This window comes from Acomys russatus, chromosome 16 (genome assembly GCF_903995435.1).
Source record: "Acomys russatus chromosome 16, mAcoRus1.1, whole genome shotgun sequence".
Taxonomy (NCBI): domain Eukaryota; kingdom Metazoa; phylum Chordata; class Mammalia; order Rodentia; family Muridae; genus Acomys; species Acomys russatus.
Genome location: NC_067152.1, coordinates 21,312,827 through 21,340,482, shown reverse-complemented (window position 1 = coordinate 21,340,482; position 27,656 = coordinate 21,312,827). Strand labels below are relative to the sequence as shown.

The following is a 27,656-nucleotide window of genomic DNA, read 5'->3' as shown; positions in this document are numbered from 1 at the left end:
CTACAGAAGCCCTGCCTGGGCACACACATGTGAACCGCCCAGCTGACCAGTAGCGCACTAGGAGGACACAGACACACTCAGTGCCCACTCTGCTCCCTGGGCAGCAGCCTCTCTGTCAGGAGCACTTTCTACAACCCCTTACAAAGAGTAGCACCTGTCTTCGGTTCCCCTCCCCCCCTGCCCTCCCCTTCCCCCCTGCCTTCCCCCTCCCCGCTTCTGTGGCTTCGCCCTAAACTCAGCTCCACCCTACTTCTAGCCCTGTTGATGGCCCTGCTTATGTGGCCTGATGAGCGGCCTCCACCTTCATTCTAAATATAGACTGTACATGCGCAGCCTGACTCTCCAGATGTTTTCCTCACCACCTTCCATTGTCTAGACCCTGGGATATTGGGCACCGCCCATAGCAGGTCTCAACCACTAAGGCAACACCTCCCCAGACAGGGTTTAAACATGGCTCTGGTACACCATACTTTGCTCATAAAAGGAGTCATCTTTACTTCCGGGCTGACTTGAGAACCCCTGAAGACAGGCATGCCAGCACTACCTAGAAACAGCGTATTAAGCACCCATGCAGCTCAGAGGTGTGTGAGTCTCGCTGACCCCACAGATGCAGACTGGAGGGCTCTATGTCCACCTATGCCTCATGAAATGTTGGTTTTCCCTTTTGAATGGAGATGAATGATAAGGTTCACACTCCTTGATGCAATGGAGCTGCTGGTCACACCAGAAACATGGCTAGTTCAAACTGAGATGTGTGCGGTTTGAATGGTTATTTGGGCTATATTAAGTAAAGTAAAATATGAAAGTAGTTTCACATGATTTTTTTTTTTTTTTCAAGACAGGGTTTCTCTGTGTAGCCTTGGCTGTCCTGGACTCACTTCGTAGACCAGGCTGGCCTCGAACTCACAGTGATCCGCCTGCCTCTGCCTACCAAGTGCTGGGATTAAAGGCGTGTGCCACCACACCCAGCTATAACCCAGGTTTTGAAGTAGACGTGATGCCTAGAGACCACCTTGAGCTACACCCCAATTCATCTTTGTTCCTTTTTAAACATGGATGCTAAAAAATGAAAAATATTAGTCGGGCGTGGTGGCACACACCTTAAATCCTAGCACTCAGGAGGCAGAGGCAGGCAGATTGCTGTGAGTTCGAGACCAGCATGGCCTACAGAGTGACTCAAGGACAGCCAGGGCTATTGCACAGAGAAACCCTGTCGTAAAACAACTAACCAACCAATCAAACAAACAAAGTGACCCACAATCTACTTTTGTTTGTTTGTTTGTTTTTTGAAACAGGGTCTCTCTATGTAGCCCTTGCTGTCCTGAACTCACTTTGTAGACCAGGATAGCCTTGAATTCACAACAGAGATCCACCTGCCTGTGCTTCCCAAGTGTTAAGATAAAAGGCCTATGTCACCCCCCCCCCCCCCCGCATTTTTCTTTTCTTTTCTTTTTTGGTTTTTCAAGACAGGGTTTCTCTGTGCAGCCTTGATTGGCCTGGATTCACTTTGTAGACCAGGCTGGTATCGAACTCACAGAGATCTGCTTGCTTCTGCCTCATGAGTGCTGGGATTATAGGAGAGCACCACCATGTGGCCTCACAATCTACTTTTTAATATCAAACACACACACACATACTCACACACATATACATACACACATACACAGAGAGAGAGAGACAGACAGACAGACAGAGAAGAGAGAAAGAGGTGCAGATTCCAAGCATGTGTGTGGAGGTTGGAAGAAAGCTTGTGAAAGTCAGTTCTCTCTTTCCACCACATTGGTCCTAGGATCCAGCTGAAATGTCAAGCTTGACACCAGGTACCTTCCTTTACTGGGCCTCTTGCTAGCCCCACTTTCTATTTTTTGGGGGGTAACGATGATTGCGTGGCTTTTCCAAATCCTCTCAGACCCAGAGCTTAGTCTCCTCCTTGCTCTTGCTGCTCACTGTTTGCTGGTGATCCACAGCCTTCAGGATGGAAGTTTGCCCCATAGCAACCGGATGTCTTCCAATTTGAGAATGCAGCCCCTGTGCTCTGAAACAGCTTTAGTCTCCATCACGCCCTCTCACCTTCTCCTCCTCTTCTCTGTCTTCCGTTCTCAGTTGCCTTCCTTTTTAATTTTCCCCCCCCTCTTTGGTTTTCCAGAAAGGGTCTCTCTGTGTATCCCTGGCTGTCCTGGAACTCTCTTTGTAGGCCAGGCTGACATTGAACTCACAGAGATCTGTCTGCTTCTCCTGGGATTAAAGGCGTGCGCCACCAGGCCACGCTCCTCCCATGATCTTAGGTAGGGAGAATCACAGGTGACGCAGCACTCTTGGGTACCAACTCACCTCTCTCCCTGCCTGGCTTGGTACATTCTCTGCAAAGAGCTGAAATCTCCATGCACAAGGAGAAATCACCCTCCCAGAAAGACTATCCTCTTTCCAGGTCCCACCCACCTCCTTCGTGCAAATGACCCTGCTCAGTTTGGAGCACACATTCAGGAGGGACACACTAACAGCCTCTTGCTAGCTCCAAGAATTCCCACTGTCATGGGGACTTTGAGATGGTTGCCTGCTTCCACAAACAACCCTTCCTTGATTTCCCCCAAATGTCTCCCTGCTCAGGCCTAACACATCAGCCTTCAGGGATAAACTCGTAAGACATATCTGCCCCAGTGCTCTGATTTCCCGCCTTCTACACCCTAACTGGCAGGGAAGGGTCTGTGGACATACAGACCTTTGGTTACAGGTTATGTGAGCACAGAAAGAGACACATTCTCGCCCACTCAGGCCCCCACGGAGACAGCCACACAAGGCCAGTCGAGGCTCCCATTCACTCCCCACATCCATCACGAAGGCCTCCCTGTGGTTTTATGAGTGCCTCCCCTTTCTCCTACTTGCAGCTGGGTACTCATGCCATGCGCACTTCCCTCATCCTCCCTCACACTGAGGCTCCCAAGCTCCAGCTAGAAGCCTTTCCCCTGCAGCCTCATGCAACCATGTCTATGAAAGTCTTAGAAACAGGACTAAGAAGTTGAAACAAGGGGGGGGGGTGTGCGGAAAACCAACCAAAGCAACCCACCATCTTTACAGTAAATCCATGCAGGAGACGTCTAGGCTCCGGTCCCTCCCCAAAGGGACCAGGATTTCAAAATGACAGCAAGAGTTAAAAATCAAGATGAAGCCTTCTTTACCTCTAGGGTTTCCCACTTGGATTTGGCTAAAATATCAGCTTCAGGAGATTAGTCCTTCCCATAAAAGCAGAGGTGGATGTAGTAGAGCAGAGCTGGGAGTAGGTGTGTGTGACACCACACGGGAGGGTCTTGGGAACAGGGCCTGGCATCTCTATTTAAGGCTGTAATGATGTCAGCAGAAAGGAGGGCTCAGGCTGGGAGTCTGATACAATGGTCTCTTTGTTGTCCCCCCTCCCTTCCTGCTCTGTACACACATTGAAAGTGCTTGCCAGTCCACACCACGTGACAGCCACTGTAGGGGGCCCGCACACAAGGCCTAGCACAAGGCTCCTGTGTCCATGCATATACCCACACGTGCACATGTGGGCACATGCAGACTCACACATAGATTTGCATATGCACAGTGAGAGGCATCTTCCACCCCTTTGCCTAGAGCTCTGCTGCCATTTGCCCAGTTTGTCATTATTAAAACAGACTGCAGGGGGCTGGAGCGATGGCTCAGTGGTTAAGAGCACTACCTGCTCTTCCAAAGGACCCAGGTTCAATCCCCAGCACCCACATGGCAGCTCACAACTGTCTATAACTCTAAGATCTGACACCCTCACACCAGTGCACATACATTTATAAAATTAAATAGAATATTTAAAAAAAAAAAAAACGGACTGTAGTAGTAAAAGCAAGGATTGCTTTCCTTCATCATGAATGAGTCATATTTTAAGTGCTCAGCCACCTGTCATGTCAGGAAGCTGCCATTTTGCTCCCCTTCCTGGCTAGCTTGCTCTTCCTCACACACTCATCCACTCCTTCCCACAGCTGTGTCCTCATACCTCCCAGAGGTCCTCTATTTCAGGATCTTGTCTCTCCCTGGTACCTATGGAGGCTGTGGTACCCAGACCTGCACAGAATCACCTGGCCTCTGCACTGGAAAGAACATGGTGGACCATGACCACAGGGCCATGGCAATAATGTCTGGGTAAAGGGCTGACAATCAGAGGGCTGGGGTCAGCCTGGGCTTGGTAGGGAAGAGGGCAGGGGAAATATTTGAACCTGGCCTTGGGAGACGAGGGAATTAAGTTGCTAGAGAGATAGGTTGTTACCCCAGGAATAGGAAGAGAAATAAAATGAGAAGTGGGGCATCTATGTAGAAATTGCAATCACCCCTTTTGGCTGATATGACAGATGTGGGCCATGGAGGAGACAATAAGCTTTGACAAGTGAGTAGTGGCCAGCTAGGGCTCAGATGCTGAGTTCAGAATGATGGAGCCTTGTAGGGATGAGAGGGAAATAGGATCTAGCCCGAGAAGACAGACATCACCAATCGATACATCAATCAATGGATATATCAGTGCCACATAACTTTAGATAAATCGTGTATGAATAAATCTTTCATTGTTGTTGTTTTTGTTTTTTGAGGTAGGGTTTCTCTGTTTAGTCTTGGCTGTCCTGGACTCGCTTTGTAGACCAGGCTGGCCTGGAACTGACAGCGATCTGCCTGCCTCTGTCTCCTGAGTGCTGGGATTGAAGGTGTGCGCCACCACGCCCAGCTGAATAAACCTTTATTTGTATCCCTTAACTTCTTTTCCTCTCTAGATAAATTTCCTTTTTACATTGTCCTCATGTAAAGTGCTAGTAATGAGTTATTAAAGGCCACAATGAATAGTCGCAAGTCCTCAGTGACAATACCGATGTGTCCAGTTGATTCCTCTGTCGACTACTCCATCTCTCTGGTAGTATAAGAGAGGAAAGCTGGAAACGGGCTTCTCCTTTCTTCCAAATTTGGGAGCTGCCTCTTTGGGTGAAAAGGGGTAGCTATCATCTGTGTCCTTACGTCTAGTGTCTGGTTCACCCCAGACTTCTGCCTGCTGGGTTTTCAGTCCTACCGGTTCTACCACTGTCCCCATTCTCTGAGTTGAGGGGACAACCAGTTACTATCCCTCAGGGGCCTCCGGTTCCCAGGTGGGCAAAGGGAAGGAGGGAAATGGAGGAAGAAGAAGCAAAACTTTGTGGAGATAAAGGGAAAGGAAAGAAATGGGCCGGAAGGAGCCTGGAGTGATCCACACAGGCTACTTGTGCTGAGACAGCGTGTTCTCTGGGTATGCTGAACATCAGGAGGGACCTGCACACCTCTGTGGTCGAGGGGCCTGTCTTTTCTGGTGTCACCCTGCAAATTCCTTTACCAGCTCTCCATGAGCCCCAGGAGAACCCCATGAGGGTTGGGCCACCACTCTCTGGTGAGAGCAAGAGCGATCCTATCCTCCTAGTGACACCCCAGGTTCAGCAGACCCCTCTATACCGGATTACTTGTTTCTTTGGCCAAGAAGTGGGGAGAGGCCAGATACCCCTCCATGTTTGATCAGGGAGAAACCTTGTAGAGAGACTCCTGGTCCTCCATTACTCAGTCGCTGTTTCTTCTGTTTGGATCTCTTTGAGAACCCATGACCCAACCCAGGGCAACACCTCCTCAGGCCTCAGGTCTTCAGCAAGGAGAAGTGACCCATTGCTAGGACAGTGGGCCTGACAAATGGACTATCTAGGATTTGAAGTGTGTGTGTGTGTGTGTGTGTGTGTGTGTGTGTGTGTGTGTGTGTATGTGAAAGAGAGAGAGACACACACACACAGACAGAGAGAGAGACAGAGAGAATGCACAGGATGCTTGTATGTAACTGTGGTGAAGATGAAGACTTGGAAATGTGCAAGGAGGACTGACCGAGGAGAAAGCAAAAGAGGCAACAAAAATGTCCAACGCATAAAAAAGGCAAGAGGAAGATAACAGCATTTGGATGAGAAGCAGGAGGAGAGAAAGGGCAGGAATAGAAGGCAAGTCCACTCTTCCCGGAGCCCTCTCCTTGGATCCCCACCTCCCCAAGTCCCAGGAAGGAAATTCGGAGGCCACGGCACATGTATTGGGTCATTTCCACATGCTTTATTCCAGCAATCAAAATAATTAAAAACATCTCAAATTATTATACACATACAAAATAGGTACAGAGTCTCTTGTTTCCTCCCACCCCAGGGGTAAAACTGCTTTGTGCTTTGGAAAGTGATGCTCTGAAACCCAGAGAGAGGCAGGACAGGCTGGAAGAGAGGCTGAGGGAGGGTTTCAGGAGAGAGAGAGAGAGAGAGAGAGAGAGAGAGAGAGAGAGAGAGAGATATCCAGGACCTAGAAGAATAGAGAGAGGGTAGCGAGTGAGCAGGCTGACTCGCTCACTAGAAGTTGGCATTCTCTCCTCCCATGTTAAATAGCACCGTCAGAAAAAAAAAAAAAATTCACATGAGTCCCTATCCATTAAAAAAAAAAAAAAAAAAAAAAACTAAGAATAAAAAAAAAGACTTTGAACAAAAGGAACATTTGCTGGCCTAGGGAGCATCTCAACTTCTATAGCACCAGAAATTCCTTCCCACCCCACCCCTTCACAGAGATGTAGCACCTTTGATTCCAAACTGGGTGAGCTGCCACCCTGCCCCCGTCCCCGCCCCCACACAGTTGCCCCGGTGACACACAAAGACAAGAACGAGGTAGTCTTTCAGCAACACAATTACACAAGAAACACAACAGTCTCTCCCACCCAGCCTGCGCGTGCGTGTCCAATGTTCCCAGTCTGCTGTGACCCTGCCTGGCTCCAAACCCCTGGGAGGGGCAGGTGGCTCCCCCAGCACGGCCCTCAAAAACAAAGTGGGGTGTGTTGCAGAGGCCATGGAGATGCCGAATGTTTAGGCTCCTTCAACAGTCCAAGAACCCCATGTCCGGGCAGGATTTGAGGATGCTGGGTGGGGAGGTAGGCTGGGGGGCTGGGGAGACTGGGGGGGATGTTTCAGCATTGCCTTTGGTTGCTGGGCAGACAATGCATTATTTCCTGTGTCTTTGGAGGAGACTTAAATTTGGGGAGCAATGGAGGAGAGGCCCCAAGAAGGGGTGGAGAAAGGAGCAGAAAGGCAGCATTTGGGGTATCATAAGCCCAGTGGGCAGAAAGGGACTTATACCCACATAGGTCTTCAAGCAAGAGGACCAAGGTTCCTTTTTTAAAAAGTTATTTATTTATTCTTTTTTTTTTTTTTCTTTTTGGTAAGGTTGAATGCACTTTTGGTTTTTGGTCATGTTCAGTTGGTCAAAGATAAAAACTAAGTTTGAGAGATGAATGCAAAGGAAAAAAAAAAAATGTTTTCCAAAGTCCATGTGAAATTGTCTCCCATTTTTTGGCTTTTGGGGAAGTTCAGTTTGGGTTGTTCGTCTGTTTCCAGGGTTGAGGGGGGGGAAGTGGGCTGGGTGGGAGGGAACCAGATTCAGGTGGAGGGAGTTTACACGAAGCAGGCAGGGCCAATGTCTACTCCAAATTCCTGGTCTGCAGCACCAATGTCCATGGGGGCCACATCGATGATGGGCAGGCGGGAGGTCTTGGTTGTTTTGTATTCGATGACTGTCTTGCCCCAAGTTCCAGTGTGACTCTGGAGTGAATGAAGAGAGAAGGAGAGAGTCATTGCCAAGGGCAACGGTAGAGAGAAGGCGGTTCTGATCTGCCAGAAGGTTAAAGCAGGTGCCCAAAGAGGTGTGCTGGACGCAGTCTAGGGCGGGGGGGGGGGGGGGGGGGGGGGGGGGGGGGGGGGGGGGGGGGGGGGGGGGGGGGGGGGGGGGGGGGGGGGGGGGGGGGGGGGGGCGGAGGGGGGGGGGGGGGGGGGGGAGGCGGGGGGGGGGGGGGGGGGGGGGGGGGGGGAGCGCCGGGGGCGGGACTCACCGTGCATCCGTCTTCGAGGGTACTGTAGGTGAAGCGACTGTTGCCCTCGCCCCGCAGCTCGATCTCATTGGAGCCCTGGAGAAGCAGGGACTTCTTGAGGTTACCGGTCTGCTGGTCCATGTAGGCTACGCTGTTTTTGCAGTGGTAGGTGATGTTCTGGGAGGCCTCGGTGGACATCAGGCGCAGGAAGGTCAGCTGGATGGCAACGTCTGCAGGGTCGGAGCCCGCACTTCCGTACTCGAACTGCACGGGCCAGAGAGAAGGGGGAGTGAGTGGTCGTGTGGAACTTCTAGTTCCGGGCCTTCTTAACCCAAAGGCAGCTAAGGATTTTTATCTCAAGTTAACAAACAACAAACAAACAAACAAACAAGAAAGAGGGGTTATGAGCTGGGCGAGGTGGCGCATGCTTTTAATCTCAGCACTCGGGAGGCAGAGACAGGAGGATCGCTGTGAGTTCGAGGCCAGCCTGGTTTACAAAACGAGACCAGGACGGCCAAGGCTAACACAGAGAGACCCTGTCTCGAAAAACCAAAAAAGAAAAGAAAAGAAAAGAAAAAAACAAAAAAATAAAATCGAGTCCAGGACAGCCAAGACTAACACAAAGAGACCCTGTTTTTTTAATAATAATAATAATAATAATAATAATAATAATAATAATAATAATAATAGAGCATCACTTGTCAATAGATACCCAAGAACCCAGGACTCCTGTATCCTAGAACTGTACTGCCCTCTGCAGATATTAAATCTAGTCCAGGGCTTTCTGTGCTTTCTGGGCACGAGGCTAACCTGTCTCCTGTAAAGTGGCTCTAGTGTTCAGCTCATGTACCTGGAATCCACCAGCCATGCTCTCGCCAAACCAGACATGCTTCTTGTCCTTGAAGTCCGTGCTGATGTACCAGTTCTTTTGGGGTACAGAGGGCTGAGTGGGGAACACACATGTCTCTCCTGTCTCCATGTTGCAGTAGACCTTGATGGCATCCAGGTTGCAGCCTTGGTTGGGGTCAATCCAGTACTCTCCTGAAGTGGGCAGGACAGTGTGGGGTTAGGAGGAGTGGGCAGCCAGCACCATATGGACAGTGGGCTGCATAAAAGCATGGTGGGAGGAAGAGGATGGAGGAAGGGAGGCAGTCAGGGCAAGTCCTTACCGCTCTTCCAGTCAGAGTGGCACATCTTGAGGTCACGGCAGGTGCGGGCGGGGTTCTTGCGGCTGCCTTCAGGGCTGCGGATGTTCTCAATCTGCTGGCTCAGGCTCTTGAGGGTGGTGTCCACCTCAAGGTCACGGTCGCGAACCACGTTGGCGTCATCGGCCCGGTAGTATCGGGGGATGCTGTCGGCCTTCTCTTGAGGTTGCTGAGGTATGAAGCTGAAGTCGAAACCGCTGCTGGCAGGACCAGGAGGGCCAGGGGGTCCAGGAGGGCCGGGGGGACCCTGCATAGAGAGAGGGGATCCAAGTTTACCGGTATTCAAGCCTTCTTGCGGGAGGGTCATGAGGCAGAGGGTGTGGGGCTACGTACAGCAGGACCGCTGTCACCAGTACGACCTCGAGGACCAGGGGGACCGATGGGGCCAGGGAGGCCGTTGAGTCCGTCTTTGCCAGGAGCACCAGCAGAGCCAGGGGGACCCTAGTGGTAGAGAGATGATGGTTGGAGAAAGCCAGCTAGAAACCCAGGGCAGCCAACTCTGGCTGAGAAGCATCCTCCCCATGGTTGGCTCTGTCCAGTCTGTTTCTGTCTCAAGGGGTGTCCTCAGCTAGTTTCTGTGGCTAGGCATGGAAGGAGCAGGGATAGGAAAGCCAAAGGCTGTGTGAGACCAAGATTGTTTTTCTCCCCACCCTCTTTCTGGTCTCTGAACTCTTCTCTGGAGAACAGAGGGATGCCTGAAGGTAGCCAAGACAGGGAACCCAGGAAGAAGTAATGGAGATCAACCCCAACCGCGCAACTTACCCGGGGACCTGCAGGACCAGATGCTCCCGAGGGACCTTGTTCACCAGGAGAACCCTGAAGGACAAAGGGAGGCAGCTCAGGAGCAATGGAGGCAACACACCCTCTCATCCTAGAATCTAGTCCCTCTTTGAGCGCTCTCTCTCTCTCTCTCTCTCTCTCTCTCTCTCTCTCTCTCTCTCTCCCCCCCTCCCCCCAGCCCCACCCCATCCTCTCTTTCTCAGAAGCTCCTTAGAAATGCCCAGAAATCATCTGCCCCTCACCCTCATTAGAAAGGACTCAGAATATCTATCTGGAGCCAATACTGAGGCAAATGGCCCTCCCACCCGCTCGGCAGTCTGCACCGGGATAGTGAGGAAGGCCTGATGTAAGCCAGGGTCTGGAAAGCTGAGTATACTCACAGGAGAGCCAGGAGGACCCTGGAGACCAGAGAAGCCACGATGACCCTTCATGCCTCTGTCACCTTGTTCACCTGCCTCTCCCTTGTCACCGCGGGGGCCTTGGGGTCCCTAAAGAAGAAGAGGATACAGGCTTCAGGTGCAAGGTCTACTGGCATCCAGTGGGACACTGCTCCCATCTGGGCCAGTGTTCAGGGAGTGGGAGGTTGGCATGAGACACTTACAGCAGGGCCACGGGAACCAGCAGGGCCAATGGGACCAGCAGGACCAGCAGGACCCTGAGGAGAAAATAGTGTGTTACGTCCAGACTAAGACAGGCCAAGGCTGGGGGCTGCAGCATGAGCCTTCTCCTTGGCTAGACTACTCCTAGCCCATATTTCTTCTGCTGTGGCTGCCTCTCCTGACTCCCGACTAAACCCCAGAGTCAAGCTTCATGTGACAAGCTGGCGCAAGCCCCATGCCTTGGGGAAGATGGAATCCGGTCTAAATGAATGCCAAATTTGGACGTTTTTTCCAGGGAGGCCAAGGACCCAGACACATCCCAAGACCCTCTTCTCCCCGAGCCTGGCTGAGGTAATCCATCCATTCTCAGCCCTTTGACCATGCCTGAGCCAAGCAACTTACAGTCTCACCACGGTCGCCACTCTTGCCAGCAGGGCCAACAGGGCCAGGAGCACCGGGAGCACCAGGGGCACCGGGAGGTCCAGCGGGGCCAGTTTCACCACGGTCACCCTGGGAGCAGAGGGTAGAGGTCATGGGTCAGCCTCAGATGAAGTACCCAGGATGAGGAGGGGCCAGGGCAAACTAAGTCCAGCATGATGTGTGGTCTGATCTCTTACCTTGGGGCCAGGAGCACCATCCCTTCCAGGGGAGCCTTCAGCGCCAGGGGATCCCTGTAGGGAGAGGGGGGAGAAGTGAGAGTCCGCTCCAGGGAAGAGGTCAAGGCACAGGAGTAGTGATCCTGCATAGGCATTGGTTAGGGACTAGAGGCTGCCTACCTCACGTCCAGATTCACCAGGGGGGCCAGCCAATCCAGGGGGGCCCATGGGGCCAGGGGGACCACGTTCACCACTTGATCCAGAAGGACCTTGTTTGCCAGGTTCACCCTAAAGAAGAGAGAGTAAGGCTGGAGTTCAAATACGGTGGCTCAAGCTGTGAAACCTTGGTTGGTTGGTTGGTTTTGTTTTTCAAGACAGGGTTTCTCAGTGTCGTCCTCCTGGCTGGCCTGGAACTCGCTTCTGTAGACCAGGCTGGTCTCAAACTCAGGGATTTGCCTGTCTCTGCCTCCCTTGTGCAGGGATTAAAGGTGTGCTTCCCCACCGCACCCCACCTTACCCCTGCTCTCATGAGGCCATTTCTATCATGTTTGCTCTCCGTGTCTCCACCACTGCTACCCTGACCCTTCTAAGTCCTAGGATGATTCTTCTTGGAGACCCCAAGATGAAGGAGTACTCACAGAGGGGCCTGGAAGACCAGGGAAGCCTCTTTCTCCTCTCTGACCGGGAAGACCGACCACACCACGCTGTCCAGCAATACCCTGAGGTCCAGGGGTACCAGGAGAGCCCTGTGGGAGGAAGACAGGAGTGAGAAGGGCTCACAATGGCACAGGGAGCACACACAACTCTGGATCTCTCTAGAAATACAGAGATCTGAGCTAGCACTTACAGCAGGTCCATCAGCGCCAGGGGATCCTTTCTCTCCAGCGGGGCCAGGTGGACCTGGGGGACCAACTTCACCAGGACGTCCTGCGGGACCAGTCTCACCACGAGGACCTTTGCCCCCTTCTTTGCCAGCGGGACCAGGTGGGCCAGGGGGTCCAGCATTTCCCTAGAAGGACACAAGAGGGACTGTGAGAATCCAGGCTCCCAAAGCATCACAGTGACATGTCCCAGCCAGGCCCGCTGTCCTGGGTGGACCCACATTATGAGTGCCCCGCCCCCCAACTCCAGAACCACAGATACTCACGGAGGGGCCAGGTGGACCAACACGGCCAGCAGCACCAGGGAAACCAGTAGCACCCTGGTTGGAGAGAGCATAGGGTGGTCAGCAGTGAACAGTCAGTCACTTCTTACCTGGCCTGATCTCCTCCAATCTCTGGCTTTAGGCAGACTACATAAAGATATGGATGGTACTCACAGGGGGACCAGCAGCGCCACGAGGACCTTTGGGTCCAGGAGCACCAACGTTACCCTGTAAGAGAGTGTAGAAAGGTATGAGACCCAGGTTAATCCCAAGTTCAAGGCTACAAAAAGCTTGGGGTGCAGAGGATGAGACACTCACAATGGGGCCAGGGGGTCCGGCAGGTCCGGCAGGTCCAGCAGGCCCAGCATCACCTTTAGCACCAGTATCACCAGGTTCACCTTTAGCACCGGGTTGGCCGTCAGCACCCTAGGCAGGAGGGAAAATGGACAGTAGAGGAGTGGATGGGGCAGCCTGGGAGCAGAAGGCCTCTGAGCAGGAGGAGGGGGCCATAGATAAGAGACTTGGAGTTGGAGAGGCACTTGGGGACAACCAGTCCCTCCTCACCCTCCCCCACCCGACTGAGGGTAACACGTCTGTCCTCATTCAGTCACCCAAGGTCCCATTCTTCATGTCTCAGCTTGTCATAGGAAGTGAAGAAAGTATTGGTACTCACAGGGGGGCCAGCAAAGCCAGCAGGGCCAGGAGGACCAGCCTCACCACGGTCTCCCTAGAAGAAGAAGAACAACACTTTAGAGAAATGCTTCAACACTGAGGAAGCGGGATGCGGGGGGGGCGGGGGGACAGATGGAGTAAACGGATGGGGTCGGGGAACAGATGCAGGCAAGAGGAAAGGGCTGAACATAGAACTTATCGGGGTCTTCTGTACTTACGGGGGCACCGCGGGCTCCGGTGGGGCCAGGAGGACCACTGGGACCAGATTCACCCTGTGAGGAAGAGACAAGAACTCTGAACTCTCCTGGAAGATGAAACAATGGCACTTGCCCTCCCTTGTGGTCCCTTGAACTTCTAGCATCGCATGGCAGGACCTGCTTTCCCTGTAAAGCCCCACCTGGGCTTGCTGAGGAAGCTATGTGTTAGGAAGTAAGTAAGGTGGAGTGGCAGCCACTAACCTTGTCACCAGGAGCACCAGCAGGGCCAGGAGGACCAATGGGACCAGTCAGACCACGGGCGCCATCTTTGCCAGGAGAGCCATCAGCACCTTTGGGACCAGCATCACCCTAGAGACAGAGGATACTCTGAGACTTTTAGCTTTGGGCTGAGAGGTGAGCTACAGCATTCTGCAGATGCTTCTCAGAGGCCCTCCTCAGCTCTGACGGTGCCAAGAACCTTTTTTTTTTTTTTTTGCAAGAACCTTTTAGGAGTGGAAGGAAGGTGCCTGTTGGGGAATTCAGATGGAACCTGGCTTAAAAGGCCCCTAAGTTATACAGAGTGATAAATAAAGGGGCCTCCATCAGGGAAATACCCCCAACTCTCATCCCCATGGTAATATATCAGGAGAAGGGCTTGAATCATAGGTATTAAAATAACCAGAAAAAAATAAAATAAAATAACCAGAAAAGCCAGGAAATAGATGAGAACCACCAAGGGCTCATGGGAGGGGAAGGTTGACTTACTCTGTCACCCTTGGGACCTGGAAGACCAGCTGCACCACGTTCGCCAGGCATTCCCTGAAGACCGGGGGCGCCCTGGCTACCGGGAGCTCCGGGGGCACCAGTATCACCCTGTTTGGTTAAACAAGGAGACGAGTGAGGAGGCATAAGAGTCCCCGAAGTGTTTCAGAGCCATGAGCTCACTTAGGATATACCTTTGGTGTAATCCAAGAACAAAGGTTCCAACTAGAAGAACAGACTCACAGACCCAACCTCGAAGTCCCATGGAACCCCACTCTGGTCTTGTCCCCCTCCAACCCTCCACACCCCTCCAGTTTGGGTCATAGCCATCGTATCCTTCCCACGATGCCCTCACCTTGGGGCCATCGTTGCCAGGAGCACCATTGTTTCCACGGGGACCCGCAGGACCTGGAGGACCTTGTACACCACGCTCGCCAGGGAAACCTCTCTCGCCCTAGAAAGGAAGGAAAAGGGCACATGATGGCTGCTCCAACAGGGTTGAGCTCAGGACACTAATGGAAGTGGCATGAGAGTCTACTTACTCTTGCTCCAGAGGGTCCAGGAGCACCAAGGTCACCAGGAGGACCCTGAGAGTAGACAGAAGGGACAACAGTGAGGCTGATTTGTCCTTAAGAGCTTCTTGCCCTCTTCCTGGCAACTGGTCCTTGGGGGCCCATGTTTAGAGGTGAACACTTTCTCAGCTTAGAGCCACAGTCATTCCAGGTGTTTATATAAAGAAGTCACCTTACCCAGAAGCCACACAGACACTTCCAGGTCATATGCAGGACCCTCCACTCTTTTTGTGTATTTCAAAGTCCACCCCCTGCACCCCCCCGCGCCATCCTCACCCCCTCCCCACCCTAGTGTTTAATCGCTATCCCTCTAGCTGTTGGTGTCCCGACCAGCTAACAGCAGTGAGTGGTCTTTTCTCTGTGTTTCTTGCATGTTCCCACCCTCTGGCCAGCTGCTACCTCTTACCTGTTCGCCGGGCTTGCCTGCTTCGCCAGGAGGACCAGCAGGGCCAGGGAGACCCTGTAAAGTAGGAGATGGAGGGGAGATGGGAAAGGGTTTAGAATCTCTAAGAGTTAACAAAGGAACATCCTGCTATTTACTGCCCTACCAACCTCCATCACGAGGCCTTACCTGGAAGCCAGGGGAGCCAGCAGGGCCTTGTTCACCTCTCTCACCAGCAGGACCCTATCATAGAGAGGAGGTTGTGGTCATCAACAGTGCAAGGAGAAGGGAGGCGAAGTTACTGCTCCTCAGGCCTTCCAGATCGGGGGTACTTACAGCAGGGCCAGGGGCTCCCTGGGCTCCAGCTTCTCCATCTTTGCCAGCAGGACCCTGTTGGGGGAAAGATAATAAATTCAGGGTGATGAGGCAGATGGCAGCGGCAGGTAGGGACTGGACTTTCAAGACAAAGCAGAGCCCACTAGTGGCCTCTGGCATTCCCATAGTGGCTGCAGACTCCTGTGTCATTGGGGATACTTACAATAGGGCCAGGGGGTCCGGGAACACCACGCTCTCCAGACTTTCCAGGTTCTCCCTGTGTAGAAAAGTAGGCAAGACTGAGTCACGGGATGACACTCATTACATTTGAGGACCTTCCCCCCATCACAGTGAGAGTCCCTACGGGGCTTTCTGTTCAAGAAGGCTGTAAGAGATGGGCTGTAGTGTCCAGGGAAGGTCTTGCTTGCATCTAATGCTTGCCCCTCTCTTCCCAAACCCACAGCAGATGCCTGAGGCTCCTTCCTGGTCACCTGTTCCTCCTCCTGACACACACCTGCAGTGACCCAAACTGCTAATGGCTGTCATCCATCTCCTTGCCAAACTTGGGTGTGACTCTCACACAGAAGGCCCATCTTATCTGTGTGTATTGGGGGCAGGCCTGCCCAGCAACAGTACTGATTTATCAAGGACAAAACAACGGTGGTGGAGCCAACAGTCTCCAGCAAGGACTGTTAAAGGGCCTGAGGTCACGCAACAAGTCAGCTGAGTTGGTATGCCCATTGCCTGGCTCTGCATTTCTTCTCACTGGATACTCACAGCAGTACCCTTGGGTCCGGGGAAGCCCATCACACCAGCCTGGCCACGGGCTCCAGGAGGACCTGCGGGCCCAGGGCGACCATCTTGACCAGCGAGACCCTGAGAATGGCAGGGAGGCACAAGAGTTGGGGTAAGGACCAAGGCAGACACACAGGACAGTAGTGGGGGGGAGCACGCGTGTGAGGAATGACAGAGCAAGCATACTTACAGGGGGGCCATTTTTGCCATCAGGACCAGGGCTGCCAGGGCTGCCAGTGAGACCCTAGGGAGAAGCAGAAGACCATGGATGAGGGCAGGAGGTGGGGGAGGGGTGTGTGTGTATGTGTGGAGTGTGGAGCACCAGTTGCAGACTGCTCCAGAGTCCCATGCAGGACAGATGGTTTTGGCTCTTACCTTGGCACCAGGGAGGCCAGCTTCACCAGGACGTCCAGCTTCACCGGGAGAACCTTTGGGACCAGCAGGCCCAGGAGAACCGCGTTCACCAGTAGGACCCTAAGTGGAGAAAAGTCAGAGACCCGTCAGGGGCACAGCCTTGGCTCCATTGTCATGAGTTAATATCCTCTTCTTGCTGGAAGAAGGTCCAGACTTTTGAGGGGCATTGATTGGGATGCCAAAGTGAGGCCGACTATGAGGAGGGAGACACAAACATGGGCACAGGCGGCAGGGAGCACTGTTGTGGCCATGAGCGCAGGGAGGGCATAGACAATACTGTCAGGGGGTAGGTCATGTCAGGCAGTTGGGGGGGGGGTCAGCTTTTCTGCCAGGAAGAGAGATTACCTTGGGGCCAGCAGCACCATCAGCACCAGGGAAACCACGGCTACCAGGTCCACCCTGCAGGGAGAAGAGAAGATGCCAGTGAACTCAGACACTACCCCAGGCACTGGGCAAGTACTGAGGGCGGAGAAGGAGAGGCACGGGGTGGGGTGGGGAGACACACTTACACGCTCGCCGGGAGGTCCGGGCAGGCCAGCAGGTCCGGGTTCACCACGGGCTCCTCGTTTTCCTTCTTCCCCAGCAGGGCCAGGGGGTCCTTGAACACCAGCAGGGCCCTGGAGTGGGCAAAGAGGGAGTGGAGTTGAAGAATGGGGCACAAGCCCAGGAGTTTATGGTGCTGGTGTCTAGCAACAGGGCTGCTGGGTATGGGGCCCGGGACATCCTTCCTTCCTGGGTCTCCCTTAAGAGGTTTCCAGGTCCCAAGGGCTGATGGGAAAGAGGGGAGATGTATAACTTACAGGTTCTCCTTTGGCACCAGTGTCTCCTTTGTTTCCAGGGGCACCAGGTTCACCCTGTGTTGGGGGAAGCAGCAGAGGATGAGAAGAGAATTGGGGGTTACTCTGTTGGAAGGGGACGCATAGAAGCTCGTGCAGGAGTTGGGCAGAAGGGTGACTGGTTCATACTCACGCTGTTACCCTTGGGACCTGGAGCACCGCTGGGGCCCTGGGGTCCAGAGGGGCCTCGGGCACCAGGGAAGCCAGGAGCACCAGCAATACCGGGAGCACCCTGTAGGAGGCAGGACAGACATGTTAGCCCAGGAGTGAAAAGGGCATAGGGCATGGAGGCAGGTGCACACAGAAAGAGGGCTGGGAGTAACTTACATTGGCACCCTTAGCACCAGGTTGTCCATCAGCACCAGGGTTTCCCTGCCATATAGAGAAAGGAGGGTGAGTGACAGGCTAGAACTCCAAAGCTGGCAAGTAGCACAGGGGACTGCGGCAAGGAAGATGCTTACAGCAGGGCCTGCAGCACCAGCAGGGCCAGGGGGTCCGGGCTCACCACGCACACCCTGGGGACCTTCAGAGCCTCGGGCTCCTTGGGGACCAGCTTCACCCTGGATTGGAGAAAAAGAAGAAATCAGAAACCGACCTGAGGCACCCAACACCCAGCACCCAGCATTACTTCTGGATGTCGGGGTGGGGGGGTCGGGGTTGAGAGGAGTGGGGGTGGGGGTGCTGAGCAAAGATGAGGACTCTGAGACTTAGGGAAGGGACCCCAGGATAAAGGTATCGGGGGAGTATGCTTCACTCTTGCCACTCTGGGCTTCTCTGATCTGGGGTGACAGCCAGGCCTTGGCCTATGACAGTCATGCTCAACGAAAGAATGGGTCTCACCTTAGCACCAACTGCACCAGGGAAGCCAGGAGGACCACTGGGACCAGTGGGACCCTAGGAACGAAAAGGAGGTTCAGCTACACGGCATAGGTGGGGACTAAGAGCTCCTGAATTTCAATGCCTGATCCAGCCCCAAGAGCTGACTCTGAGACCTCACCCATTCCAAAACTCAAAGTCAAGGCCATACTTACGGGGGGCCCAGCTGCACCAACAGCACCATCATTGCCACGAGCACCCTGAAAGAGAGAAAGCCCAATTATGGCCTCTGAGCACTGGCCAGTTCCTACAGTCCTGTGTGTATGTGTGTGTGTGGGGGGGGGGGGGAACAGGACTCCAACCACAGCTCAGGGGTATCCAAGGGGCCAGGAATACTTACAGCAGTACCAGGGGGTCCAGGGCGACCTCTCTCACCAGGCAGACCTCGGGGACCCTGATAACCAAACCAAGAGAGGTCGAGTGAGATGGAGACACTCTTCCCCACTGTCCATCTGCCCTTCACCCTACTCCTTCCTCTTGGAGCATTCCCCACCCCTCAAACTGTCATACTCACCATCTGGCCAGGAGCTCCATTTTCACCAGGACTGCCGGCTTCTCCCTAGGGAGAGAAAACAGAGTGGGGGATTCACGTATTGCAGGATTGTTGCTGGGGGAGGAGGAGTCCCCCTGCCCGCCCCCCCCCCACCCCCCGGCGGGGAGGCATTCAGGATCTCCCATCAGTCTCTTACCTTAGGACCAGCAGGACCAGTGTCTCCTTTGGCACCATCCAAACCACTGAAACCCTAAGAGAGGACAAAGGGATTAAGTGAGCCCCTGGGGAGACTTTGACAAGCACACAGCTCGGAGGAGATCAGCCACAGCCATCTCCCTGTCTCTGAGCTAAGCTAGGCCCCGCTTCACCTAGTCATCCCAGCCAGTCTCTTCACTGTGACTTCTTCCTCACCGAAGGAAGTTCTTTCGGATGCCCTAACCTATGACCTTTGAGACATCTGTAGCACCACCTAACATGGTACACAGCAGGCTCTCTTGAGGAAGGGGACAGAATGGCAACTTGGGACTTTGGGAACGAACGTCAATGATGGCGGGAGACTTACTCTGTGTCCCTTCATTCCAGGGAGGCCAGCTGTCCCAGGCAATCCCCGAGCGCCCTGGAGAGAAAGGCAAACGAAGACACGGGAAGGTGTGAGAAGGGCTATGTGAATATTGCTCCCAAAGAGATCCATCCCCCAGTGCAGTAAGGCCTGGGGCCCACCCGCTCATCTTACTCACCTGAGGCCCAGGAGGTCCACGCTCACCAGGGCGGCCAGGCTTGCCAGCTTCCCCCTGCAGAGAGAGAAAAGGCCATTACAGCTATGTCTGGGCCCCCCACCCCACCCCCAAATACTAGGAAAAGATGGAAGGGCTCAGGGTTATTGGGGTTATTGAAGGGTGAATTTGATTTAGGGGATAAAATCTAACTTTGACCCTGAAACGCAATATAAAGCTACAATGAAACCTTTGGTGACATTTGAGTACCTTCAAAGGAATTCCTGTCACCAGCTCACCAGCACATATCTGCTCATCCAGAACTCTTTTTCTTTCTTTCTTTCTTTTTTGATTTTTTTGAGACAGCATTTCTCTGTGTAACAGCCCTGGTTGTCCTGGACCTCACTCTGTAGACCAGGCTGGCCTTGAGCTCACAAAGATTCACCTGCCTCTGCCTCCCGAGTGCTGGGATTAAAGGCGGGCACCACCACCACCAGGCTCACTCAAAATTCTTCCTTAAACCTGGATTCTCCGAGGGATGGAGATGTGAGTAGGGAATGGGGCCGTACGAAGGTAGGGATAGGAATGAGGAAGCGAGGAGAACTGGCGTTCTCTTTCCATGGTTATTGCCCCCAACAGTGATGAGACAGTGCTGGCAAGATTTCAAGACCCATATAGAAAAAGCCACAGGATGAGATAGTGTCTTCTCCTGGGGTGACTTACATCATCTCCGTTCTTGCCAGGAGGGCCAGCAGGGCCTCGGGGACCCATTGGACCCTAGAGGGGACAGGAGAGGTAGTTAGAACCTCCAAGATGAAAGACAACAAAGGGGAAACTGGAATTAGGAGGTGAGCAGTCAAGTCACCCCTTGCTCAGTATGGGTGACCTTCCACAGGAGAACCTGTGGAGAGGGAGGTGTGTCAGCACGGAGGACCAACTTACAGAAGCTCCAGGCTCGCCAGGTTCGCCAGGGGGACCTTGGAAACCTTGAGGACCCTGGAGAACATGAAAGAAAGGTGGGCTCAGAAACACAGGTTCCTTCCAAGCTGTCCCCCTCTTACGCGAGGTGTCTACCAGCCTTCTGCCCTCATCCCAACCTTTCTCCCCAACCCCCAATGCCCAAGGTGATACACAAAGATCCCGAGATACGTACAGGTGCGCCAGGGGGGCCAGGGAGACCACGAGGACCAGAAGGACCCTACAGAAGAAAAGGGGGGGAGGATAATAGCTATGAGAAAAAGCAGTGTGGGAGAGGTCTGCTTCCACCGCTTTCTGTGGGGGGAGGATCACAGTTGTCTCATCCTGCATCTTCTTTAGATCTGAAGCCCGAAAGGTGGCCTTTACCTCCCAAGCTATCTGTACCCCTTGCAGGACCATCATTGATTGGCCTTTCTCTTCTGGATTCCCCAACCTTTTTTATCATCACTGCTCCCCCTGGTGGCTCACCATGGGGCCGGGCACGGAAACTCCTGCGGATTTCTCATCATAGCCATAAGCCATCTGGGCAGCAAAGTTCTAGAAAAACAAGAGAGAGTGCATGAGAAATTGGGCACAGGGTGGTAAATTGAAAGGCAGGGGACATTGCCAGTAATGGGACAAACTGACATGGGCCTCCAGAAGTTATTAAGAGAGACAGCAACACTATGTGTAAGATATCCCTGAACTAGAACCCTCAACAGAGCCTATTCTAACCAGCCAATCCCAAACTGCAGAACAACCTATAAAACAGCCACCCTCTGCCCAACGGTCAGACTCTTCAAAGCTCTGTTGAGTCAAGAATGGCAAAGGCGCCGGGCAGTGGTAGCACATGCCTTTTAACCCCAGCACTCGGGAGGCAGAGGCAGGCGGATCACTGTGAGTTCGAGGTCAGCCTGGTCCACAAAGCCAGTCCAGGACAGTTAAGGCTACACAGAGAATCCCTGTCTCGAAAAACCAAAGCCAAAGCCAAAACAACAAAACAAAAGAATGACAAAGGCTCTCATAAACAGGCCACATTTGTGGGAACCAAAGAGATGAAATAATGGCATGCAATTGGTGGAATTGGGTAGGAAGGAAAAAAAATGCTATAAAGGACATTTTGGGGGCACTGGTGAAATCTGAAAGGGGATTGTAAATTAGGCAGTAGTGCTAGATCAACATTAAACTTGATGCTATGGTTCCATAGGAGAATGTCTTTGTTCTTAGTAAATGCACTTATTTAAGTGTTTCGGAGCATAAGGTACGGGCATGTCCTTGGCAACTTATGTCTCAAATGGCTCAGGACAGACAGGGGAGAACTGTACGTCCAGGGGGCGATGAAGCCTTTGTGATGAAGGGTGAATGAAAGTCTGTGTACTACTTCAATTTTTCTGTAAGTTTATGATTATTTAAAAATATAAAGTTATATCTACCAAAAATCAAAGCAAAGTGTGTGTGGTGGGGGCAGGGAATCACACAGGTCTGGGGACTCCAACCTCTACTTACTCCTTGGAGGCCAGGGAGACTGGGGAGCCCAGAAGGACCAGGGGGACCAGGAGGACCAGGAGGGCCAGGAAGACCAGCCTGTCCAGGGATGCCATCTCTTCCTGGAGGGCCAGCGGGTCCCTGCACCAAGAGAGGATAAGGCTGCTGTGAGCGCAAAACACAGCTGCAGCCCCTCCAGTCTCCCAGCTCACTTAGAATGCAATGCTTACCCTTGGGCCTTGAGGACCAGGGTCTCCCTTGGGTCCCTGTGAGGTTGAGGGTGAAGAAACAAGATGCCAGTTAGAGAAACAAGGAAAAGTTTGGGGTTCATAGATGGACAGTGGGAGTCATGGCAGGGTGGGCAAAAATAGGGTGCAGAGTAATACCTCAACTCCTATGAATTCTGAGTCTGGTGACCCTGCGGAGAAAAGACGTGCAGTTAGAAGTAAATTTGCTACCTGAGGTGTTGGAGTCTTTCTTTAAACAAACAAACACAGATTTTATTTATATGTAGATGAGTGCTCTATCTGCATGTGTGCCTGCACACCAGAAGAGGGCATCAGGTCACATTATAGATGGTTGCGAGCCACCATGTGGTTGCTGGGAATTGAACTCAGGATCTCTGGAGGAGCAGACAGTGCTTTTAACCACTGAGCCATCTCTCCAGCCCTGGAATCTTTCAAGACAGACAAAGGAGGGACTCCCGACCCGCCCCCCTCCCCCACTTAAGGCTAGGGCCAGAACCTTACCAAATTCTTCTGGGCAGACAGGACAGCACTCGCCCTCAATTTTTTGGGGGTTGGGACAGTCCGGCTTTTTTTCGCATAGTACTTTATCGCACATAGCCGTGCCATTGTGGCAGATACAGATCGTGCAGACTTTGGGTTTCCAGGTCTCACCATTGGGGACCCTTAGGCCATTGTGTATGCAGCTGATATCAGGGACTACACAAATAGGAAAAGACACAGGATGTGAGCGGTTCTGAGACCCCCACCTCTGGGTACCAGGGATCCCAGCCCACTCACACTTTCCTCTAAGAGGCGCACATAGATTTTCCACTTCCCGCCCCTCTTCCCCGACACCCTCTTTTCTTCCTTCATATCCTTAAATGTTGGTCTGCTCGCAACGGCGGCACCGGGACGCCCGGCCAGGACGACTATAACTTCCCAGTTCTCAGGAATTTAAACAAAGCTTTAGACTGGGTTTGCTTCCAAATTTAACTTCAGCCCACCCGCCCGAGAACGAAGTGAAATAAAAAGCTTTCTGGAGGAGAGTAGGAGGGGTCCTACACAGTAGGAGGAGCTCCTGGGACGTGGTTTCCGCCGAGACAGGAGAGGCGGGCGGGGAGGGGGGGGGGGAGCGGGGGCAGGCGAGAGGCGCGAGGGGGGGGGGGAGAGGAGGGGAATTCCAGTCCCTGGTCCCATCCCACTCCCATTCCCTGGGCAGGTGGGATGGAGTGGGCGGGGCTAAAATGTGGAGGGTCTGGTTTCAGTGTAATCCCGCCCAGATTAGTAAAATATACACTTAAAATTGTGTACATCCTAACCACCAGCTCCCAGAAATCTTAAAAGCGTGCCATCTAGACAATGCCCGTTCCTCAAAGCCACTCAATGCTTTGGAGTTTCTCCGTAGCCAAAGAACTCAAGACTACAAATAGTTTAGTTAACCAGGCCCACCGCTCTGGTACCAGATCGAGGCAATCACTAGGTGGCGGTCAACACTAAGTAATGCACCGGACGGCACCAATTTTACCCGGTTTGGGCCACTTCTTTCAAAGCCTGGGGCTACCCCATCCCTGGTTTTATTTTCCCAGTCTGGAGTTATGGGGTCCACGCCCGGCAATAATCCAGGGTCTTCCCTCTTGAGCCCGAGCGCTGTAAAGTGCTGTACCAGAACGCGCAGTGCTAAAGGTTGACCAGCAGGAGGCACAGGGACCGCGCCCTGTCAAGTCCTAGCCAAACTTTCTCATCCAGCAACTCGCCCTCTCTGCGCATCCCCCCTCCCGCCCCCGCAGAACCCAGCACCCAGGCGGCCCCAGCAACGCTGTGTAGCCTGTAGAAAGGGCGAACAATCTTTCCTTATGAATCATCCCCCAGCTTTTTTGATAGCTTTTACATCTCGGGCTCCTAATCTCTATTCCAGCGGCCTTATTCCATATTCGACGTACTCTGCCCCTACCCGTGCCCAGATTCCCACTTTTCCCATTGCGCTACTGGTGGATGCTTGGAATTTCCTCCTGTGCCATCTCATCCAGTGTTCCACTTCTGAGAACCACTCGCCCTCATCTGCTCAGCAGGGTGACCTCACTCTTCCCAGTTCCTCTCCATCACCTTCCCATCCCTGACTCTGGAGCATCCCCCACGCCCACCCCTTTTCTGTTTTAAGTCTCAATTGCTTAGCACTCCCCCCCAAACCCCCGTGCAGAACGCGATACTAAGAAACCCAAAGTTCTCCCAAAGTTTGGCACTTACTGTCTCCTTGGCCATGTGTCAGGAGGGCAGTTGCCCCTAAGAGGAGCAGGAGCCGGAGGTCCACAAAGCTGAACATGTCTAGACCCTAGGCATGTAGACTCTTTGCGGCTGGGGTGGGGGGGGGTTAGCTTCGGCTCATGCGTGGCCTCACTCCGCGTGCCTCCTGCTCCGTCCTGAGGAGAAACTCCCGTCTGCTCCGACAACTGGACTGGGCCCCTTTTATATCGTCCTGATGGAGAGCTGGGAGGAACCCTGCCGCTTGGAGAGGGGGAGCCAGCAGCCCGGCCCCCAGCCAATCAGAACTGCCTGGCCCGGCCCCCAATTTGGAACGAAGAAGGGGGGGGAGGAGGGAAAGGAAGGGAAAAGAGTCCACCCAGGCCCCCCCCCCCCCACCTCACTTTGCAACTCTGCTGCCCCTGCCCCCCCCCCCCCCCCCCGACCTACATGGGCCAGAGGTGCTGTCACCAGAGCAGGGCTGGGCCCTCACAATACTGACTCTGGGTAGGGGATGCCCCATCCACTTTCTTTCTAGGGCCTCAAATCAGAAGGATGTCGAACTGGGGACCTGAGTGGGGCAGGGGTAGGCATAATTGGGAAAAGGTCCTCCTGGCCATGCCTATTAATCTTTTGGGCATCCTTGGGAAGAAGTAAGGAGTAAGCTAGATAGACAGGCACCTAGCTTCTCAGCAGATGTGCCCGTTGAAGGGAAGGAATCATTTCTTGGTGTGGCCCAGGTATGGCGGATAAGAATATTTGTGAACAAGTTAGACATTTCTTCACAGACACTAAGAGTCAAATGTGTGATTGCCTGAAAGGAGGGGGGGTGGCTTTCTGTCCTGCCATGCCCTTCTCCAGTGGTCTCCCTCGAGGGAGACCACTCTGAGGCTGAGGCTTAGGAAGAAGTGTGACATCCTTGTCCTTCCAGAAGGAAGCTTAGTGACAGGGCATTAAGTGACAGGGCAGCAGTGCAGGCTGGAGGGTCTCTGGGGCTGCAAAGCTGTGGCCTGGGGTTTGTTTGTTTGGTTTGGTTTGGTTTGGTTTGGTTTTTCAAGACAGGGTTTCTCTGTGTAGCCTTGGCTGTCCTGGACTTGCTTTGTAGACCAGGCTGGCCTTGAACTCAGCGATCCACCTGCCTCTGTCTCCTGAGTGCTGGGATTGTGGCCTGGGGTTTGTTGTATAAACTCATTGCCTGAACTCCTCCATCCCAGGGCTTGGTTCTGGGTTGGCTAGAGGAGGCCTGTGATCACAGATGTGGGTCACAGAAAAGGGTCTGGTGTCCGCTGCGGCCACAGCGACGGTTGGTTCGTGCCCCTTCTGTACCAGTATCAACCCAGAGAGAACACGTAGAAGGCACTTGGCCACAGTGGGGTGTCCTCAAAGCTGCAGAGAGCCCTCTTTGTTGTCGTACTTGGACTTGGTCTGGCGACACCTAGGTAAATTCAGTGTAGGGAGAGAACCTGTGTTTGGTAGCTGAGTGATTTTATCTTAAGGCTACATCTCAGATCTTCACTTCTTTGCTGAAAATCTGGGCTATTACCCTCCACCTGTGCAGTCAGGAAAGGGTCATTGGTGGCCCCCACCCCTAAGAACAGCAGGTCATATTTAAAGATGTCTCTAGAAGATGGTGTTCTTTCTTCCCCTGAGTCCCCCTTCCTCAAAGGTGCTCTGCCTGAGCCCCAGTCTGCTTAGACCCTTCACCTTGTCAAATTGTGTGGGTGGTGAGGGAAGGCGTTGGGGTCTCCTTGTAGGGCCACATAGACACCCTATATCACTTCCCCCCACCAGCTTCTTTAGAGCTGCAAACGTGGAAGCAGGGAGTCCCGCCTCCTCCAAGCCATCCAAGATTCCATTGCTCACCCCCCCCTCCCTTCACGCCCTCCCTGAGCTAGTTTTGTGCAACGAAGGCAAAGGAGAGAGAGAGAGAGAAAAAAAAAAAAAAAAAAGGACCAAGGGAACAGAATGGGAGGGAGCCACGTCGATGGCCGTGGGCAGCTAGGCTGAGCAGTGCGGGTGGGGTGGCCAAGGGAGGCTGCGGGGGTTATAATTAAAGGGAAAATATAGAGTTTCCAGAGAAGCAGCTCTGGAGACAGCAATGGAAGGAAGGGACTTCATCAATTATCCCAACCATGTGGCAGTAACTTGTGGCCCAGGATCTGCCCCCGCCTAGTGCTGGTGCCTGTGGGGCAAGGTGGCGGTGGGGGTGGGGGAGCTGAGATGGTAGCTCTGAAACCCACCAAAATCCTGCCTTCCACTCTTCCACAGGGTGCCCCACTCCCCAACGGTGGACGAGGGACCATGTACCCCAAAGGGCACAGTCACTGAAATAGTTGTCCAGGGTAGGGTGCCACGCAGCTTGACGTGGAGTTGGTGTAATCTGCCTACATTTTGTCGAGTTTTGTACCAGGAAACTGCCTAACCGCAGCTCCTTTTTTTCTACTCCTGATCTAGCACCCGCACCCCCACCCCCAGGGCTCACCTGGAAGAAGAGACAGAGCTTAACAGGTGTGGGGGGTGGGTGACTGCTACATCATCAAGAGCCTATGGTCCCAAAGGAGACTTGGTGACCACTAGAATGCGAGGCTCGGTGTGTATGTGTGTTATGTGACAGCCACCACCCTGATGTCTGCTTCCAGGTTTTTTGCCCCAGGGGTTGTAGGCAGATGGGTTCCCAGCTTCCTTTACACGTGGCATGGAGCTGAGGCCCAGGACCTCCTCTGCCACTCTTCAACTTGAAACGATTGGCGGGTACCCAGCTTGAAGATGTGTCTTTAATTTCTACAGCATGACAGTGAGAGGAAGAATGCGCTTGGGGTCTCCTCCCAGCCTGGCGGGGCCTCCCTGGCCGGGCTGTGGGCTGGAGACTGGGGGAGGGGGAGTTGGAGTTGGAGCTGGGAAGGGAGGAGACGGCTGCCACGCCACCTCATCTTTAGGAAACTCTGAAGCTCTGGCTTCTTGTGGAATGTACGGCTTTGTCCGGCACTTGGAGTGTAGGGGGAGCAAAAGGCAGAGTCTCCACCCCCCACCCCCAAGAATGGTAAAGTCATCAGCAGTTGGGGGAAAAAAATTCCTCAAGAAGGAAAACAGAAAGAGGAAAGTGCTGAGCTCTGAGTTCTGTCTCTCTGCAAAGTTTCCCAAAAGCTCCCCCTCAAGAGGGAGAGAGAGAACCCGTCTGGACTCTGTGGTGTGGTGCAGGTATAAAAGCACCTGAGAGGGCACACACCCAGGTTTCCTCCGCACATGCTTCCCAACGGTTCTAGTCTCTACTCGAGGCTCTGTTGCCTCTCCCACTCAAATCCTCCTGAAAGTCCTTCTACCCCCAACCTTGGCTGCAGACCAGTGATGGAAAGCTGGTCTCCTGGGAGAAGGGAAAGGAGAGAGAGAGCGCAGCTGTGTGTGGGAGTGGGCATTTAAGTCAGTGGTAAAGGCCACGGGCACGAAGCATGCCCCAGCCCCCATCACAGAGCCCTACAGTCTTCAGATGGAGGTACTCAGAGCAAAATCTATGGG

The 27,656-nt window shown here is 53.4% G+C and overlaps 1 protein-coding gene across 1 annotated transcript; it reads right to left on the bottom strand.

Annotated features, from left to right (window-relative positions):
- Positions 1-6,280: 6,280 nt before the first annotated feature.
- Col1a1 (collagen type I alpha 1 chain) lies at positions 6,281-24,230 on the bottom strand. The gene is made up of 51 exons (XM_051158345.1): positions 24,150-24,230; positions 22,428-22,622; positions 22,065-22,096; positions 21,909-21,944; positions 21,700-21,819; positions 20,683-20,751; positions 20,390-20,434; positions 20,179-20,232; positions 19,960-20,013; positions 19,261-19,314; positions 19,086-19,139; positions 18,720-18,773; positions 18,545-18,589; positions 18,371-18,424; positions 18,186-18,230; positions 17,995-18,048; positions 17,616-17,714; positions 17,482-17,526; positions 17,288-17,386; positions 17,119-17,172; positions 16,828-16,935; positions 16,664-16,717; positions 16,280-16,378; positions 16,095-16,148; positions 15,887-15,985; positions 15,333-15,386; positions 15,131-15,184; positions 14,984-15,037; positions 14,819-14,872; positions 14,383-14,427; positions 14,196-14,294; positions 13,844-13,951; positions 13,340-13,447; positions 13,100-13,153; positions 12,883-12,936; positions 12,528-12,635; positions 12,384-12,437; positions 12,213-12,266; positions 11,913-12,074; positions 11,704-11,811; positions 11,246-11,353; positions 11,087-11,140; positions 10,872-10,979; positions 10,472-10,525; positions 10,251-10,358; positions 9,853-9,906; positions 9,424-9,531; positions 9,055-9,337; positions 8,736-8,926; positions 7,907-8,149; positions 6,281-7,619 (listed from the first exon to the last, which is right to left on the bottom strand). Exons 1-51 carry the CDS (start codon positions 24,223-24,225, stop codon positions 7,473-7,475), a joined length of 4,380 nt encoding a protein of 1,459 aa, XP_051014302.1. The 5' UTR covers positions 24,226-24,230; the 3' UTR covers positions 6,281-7,472.
- Between the last annotated feature and the right edge of the window lie 3,426 nt (positions 24,231-27,656).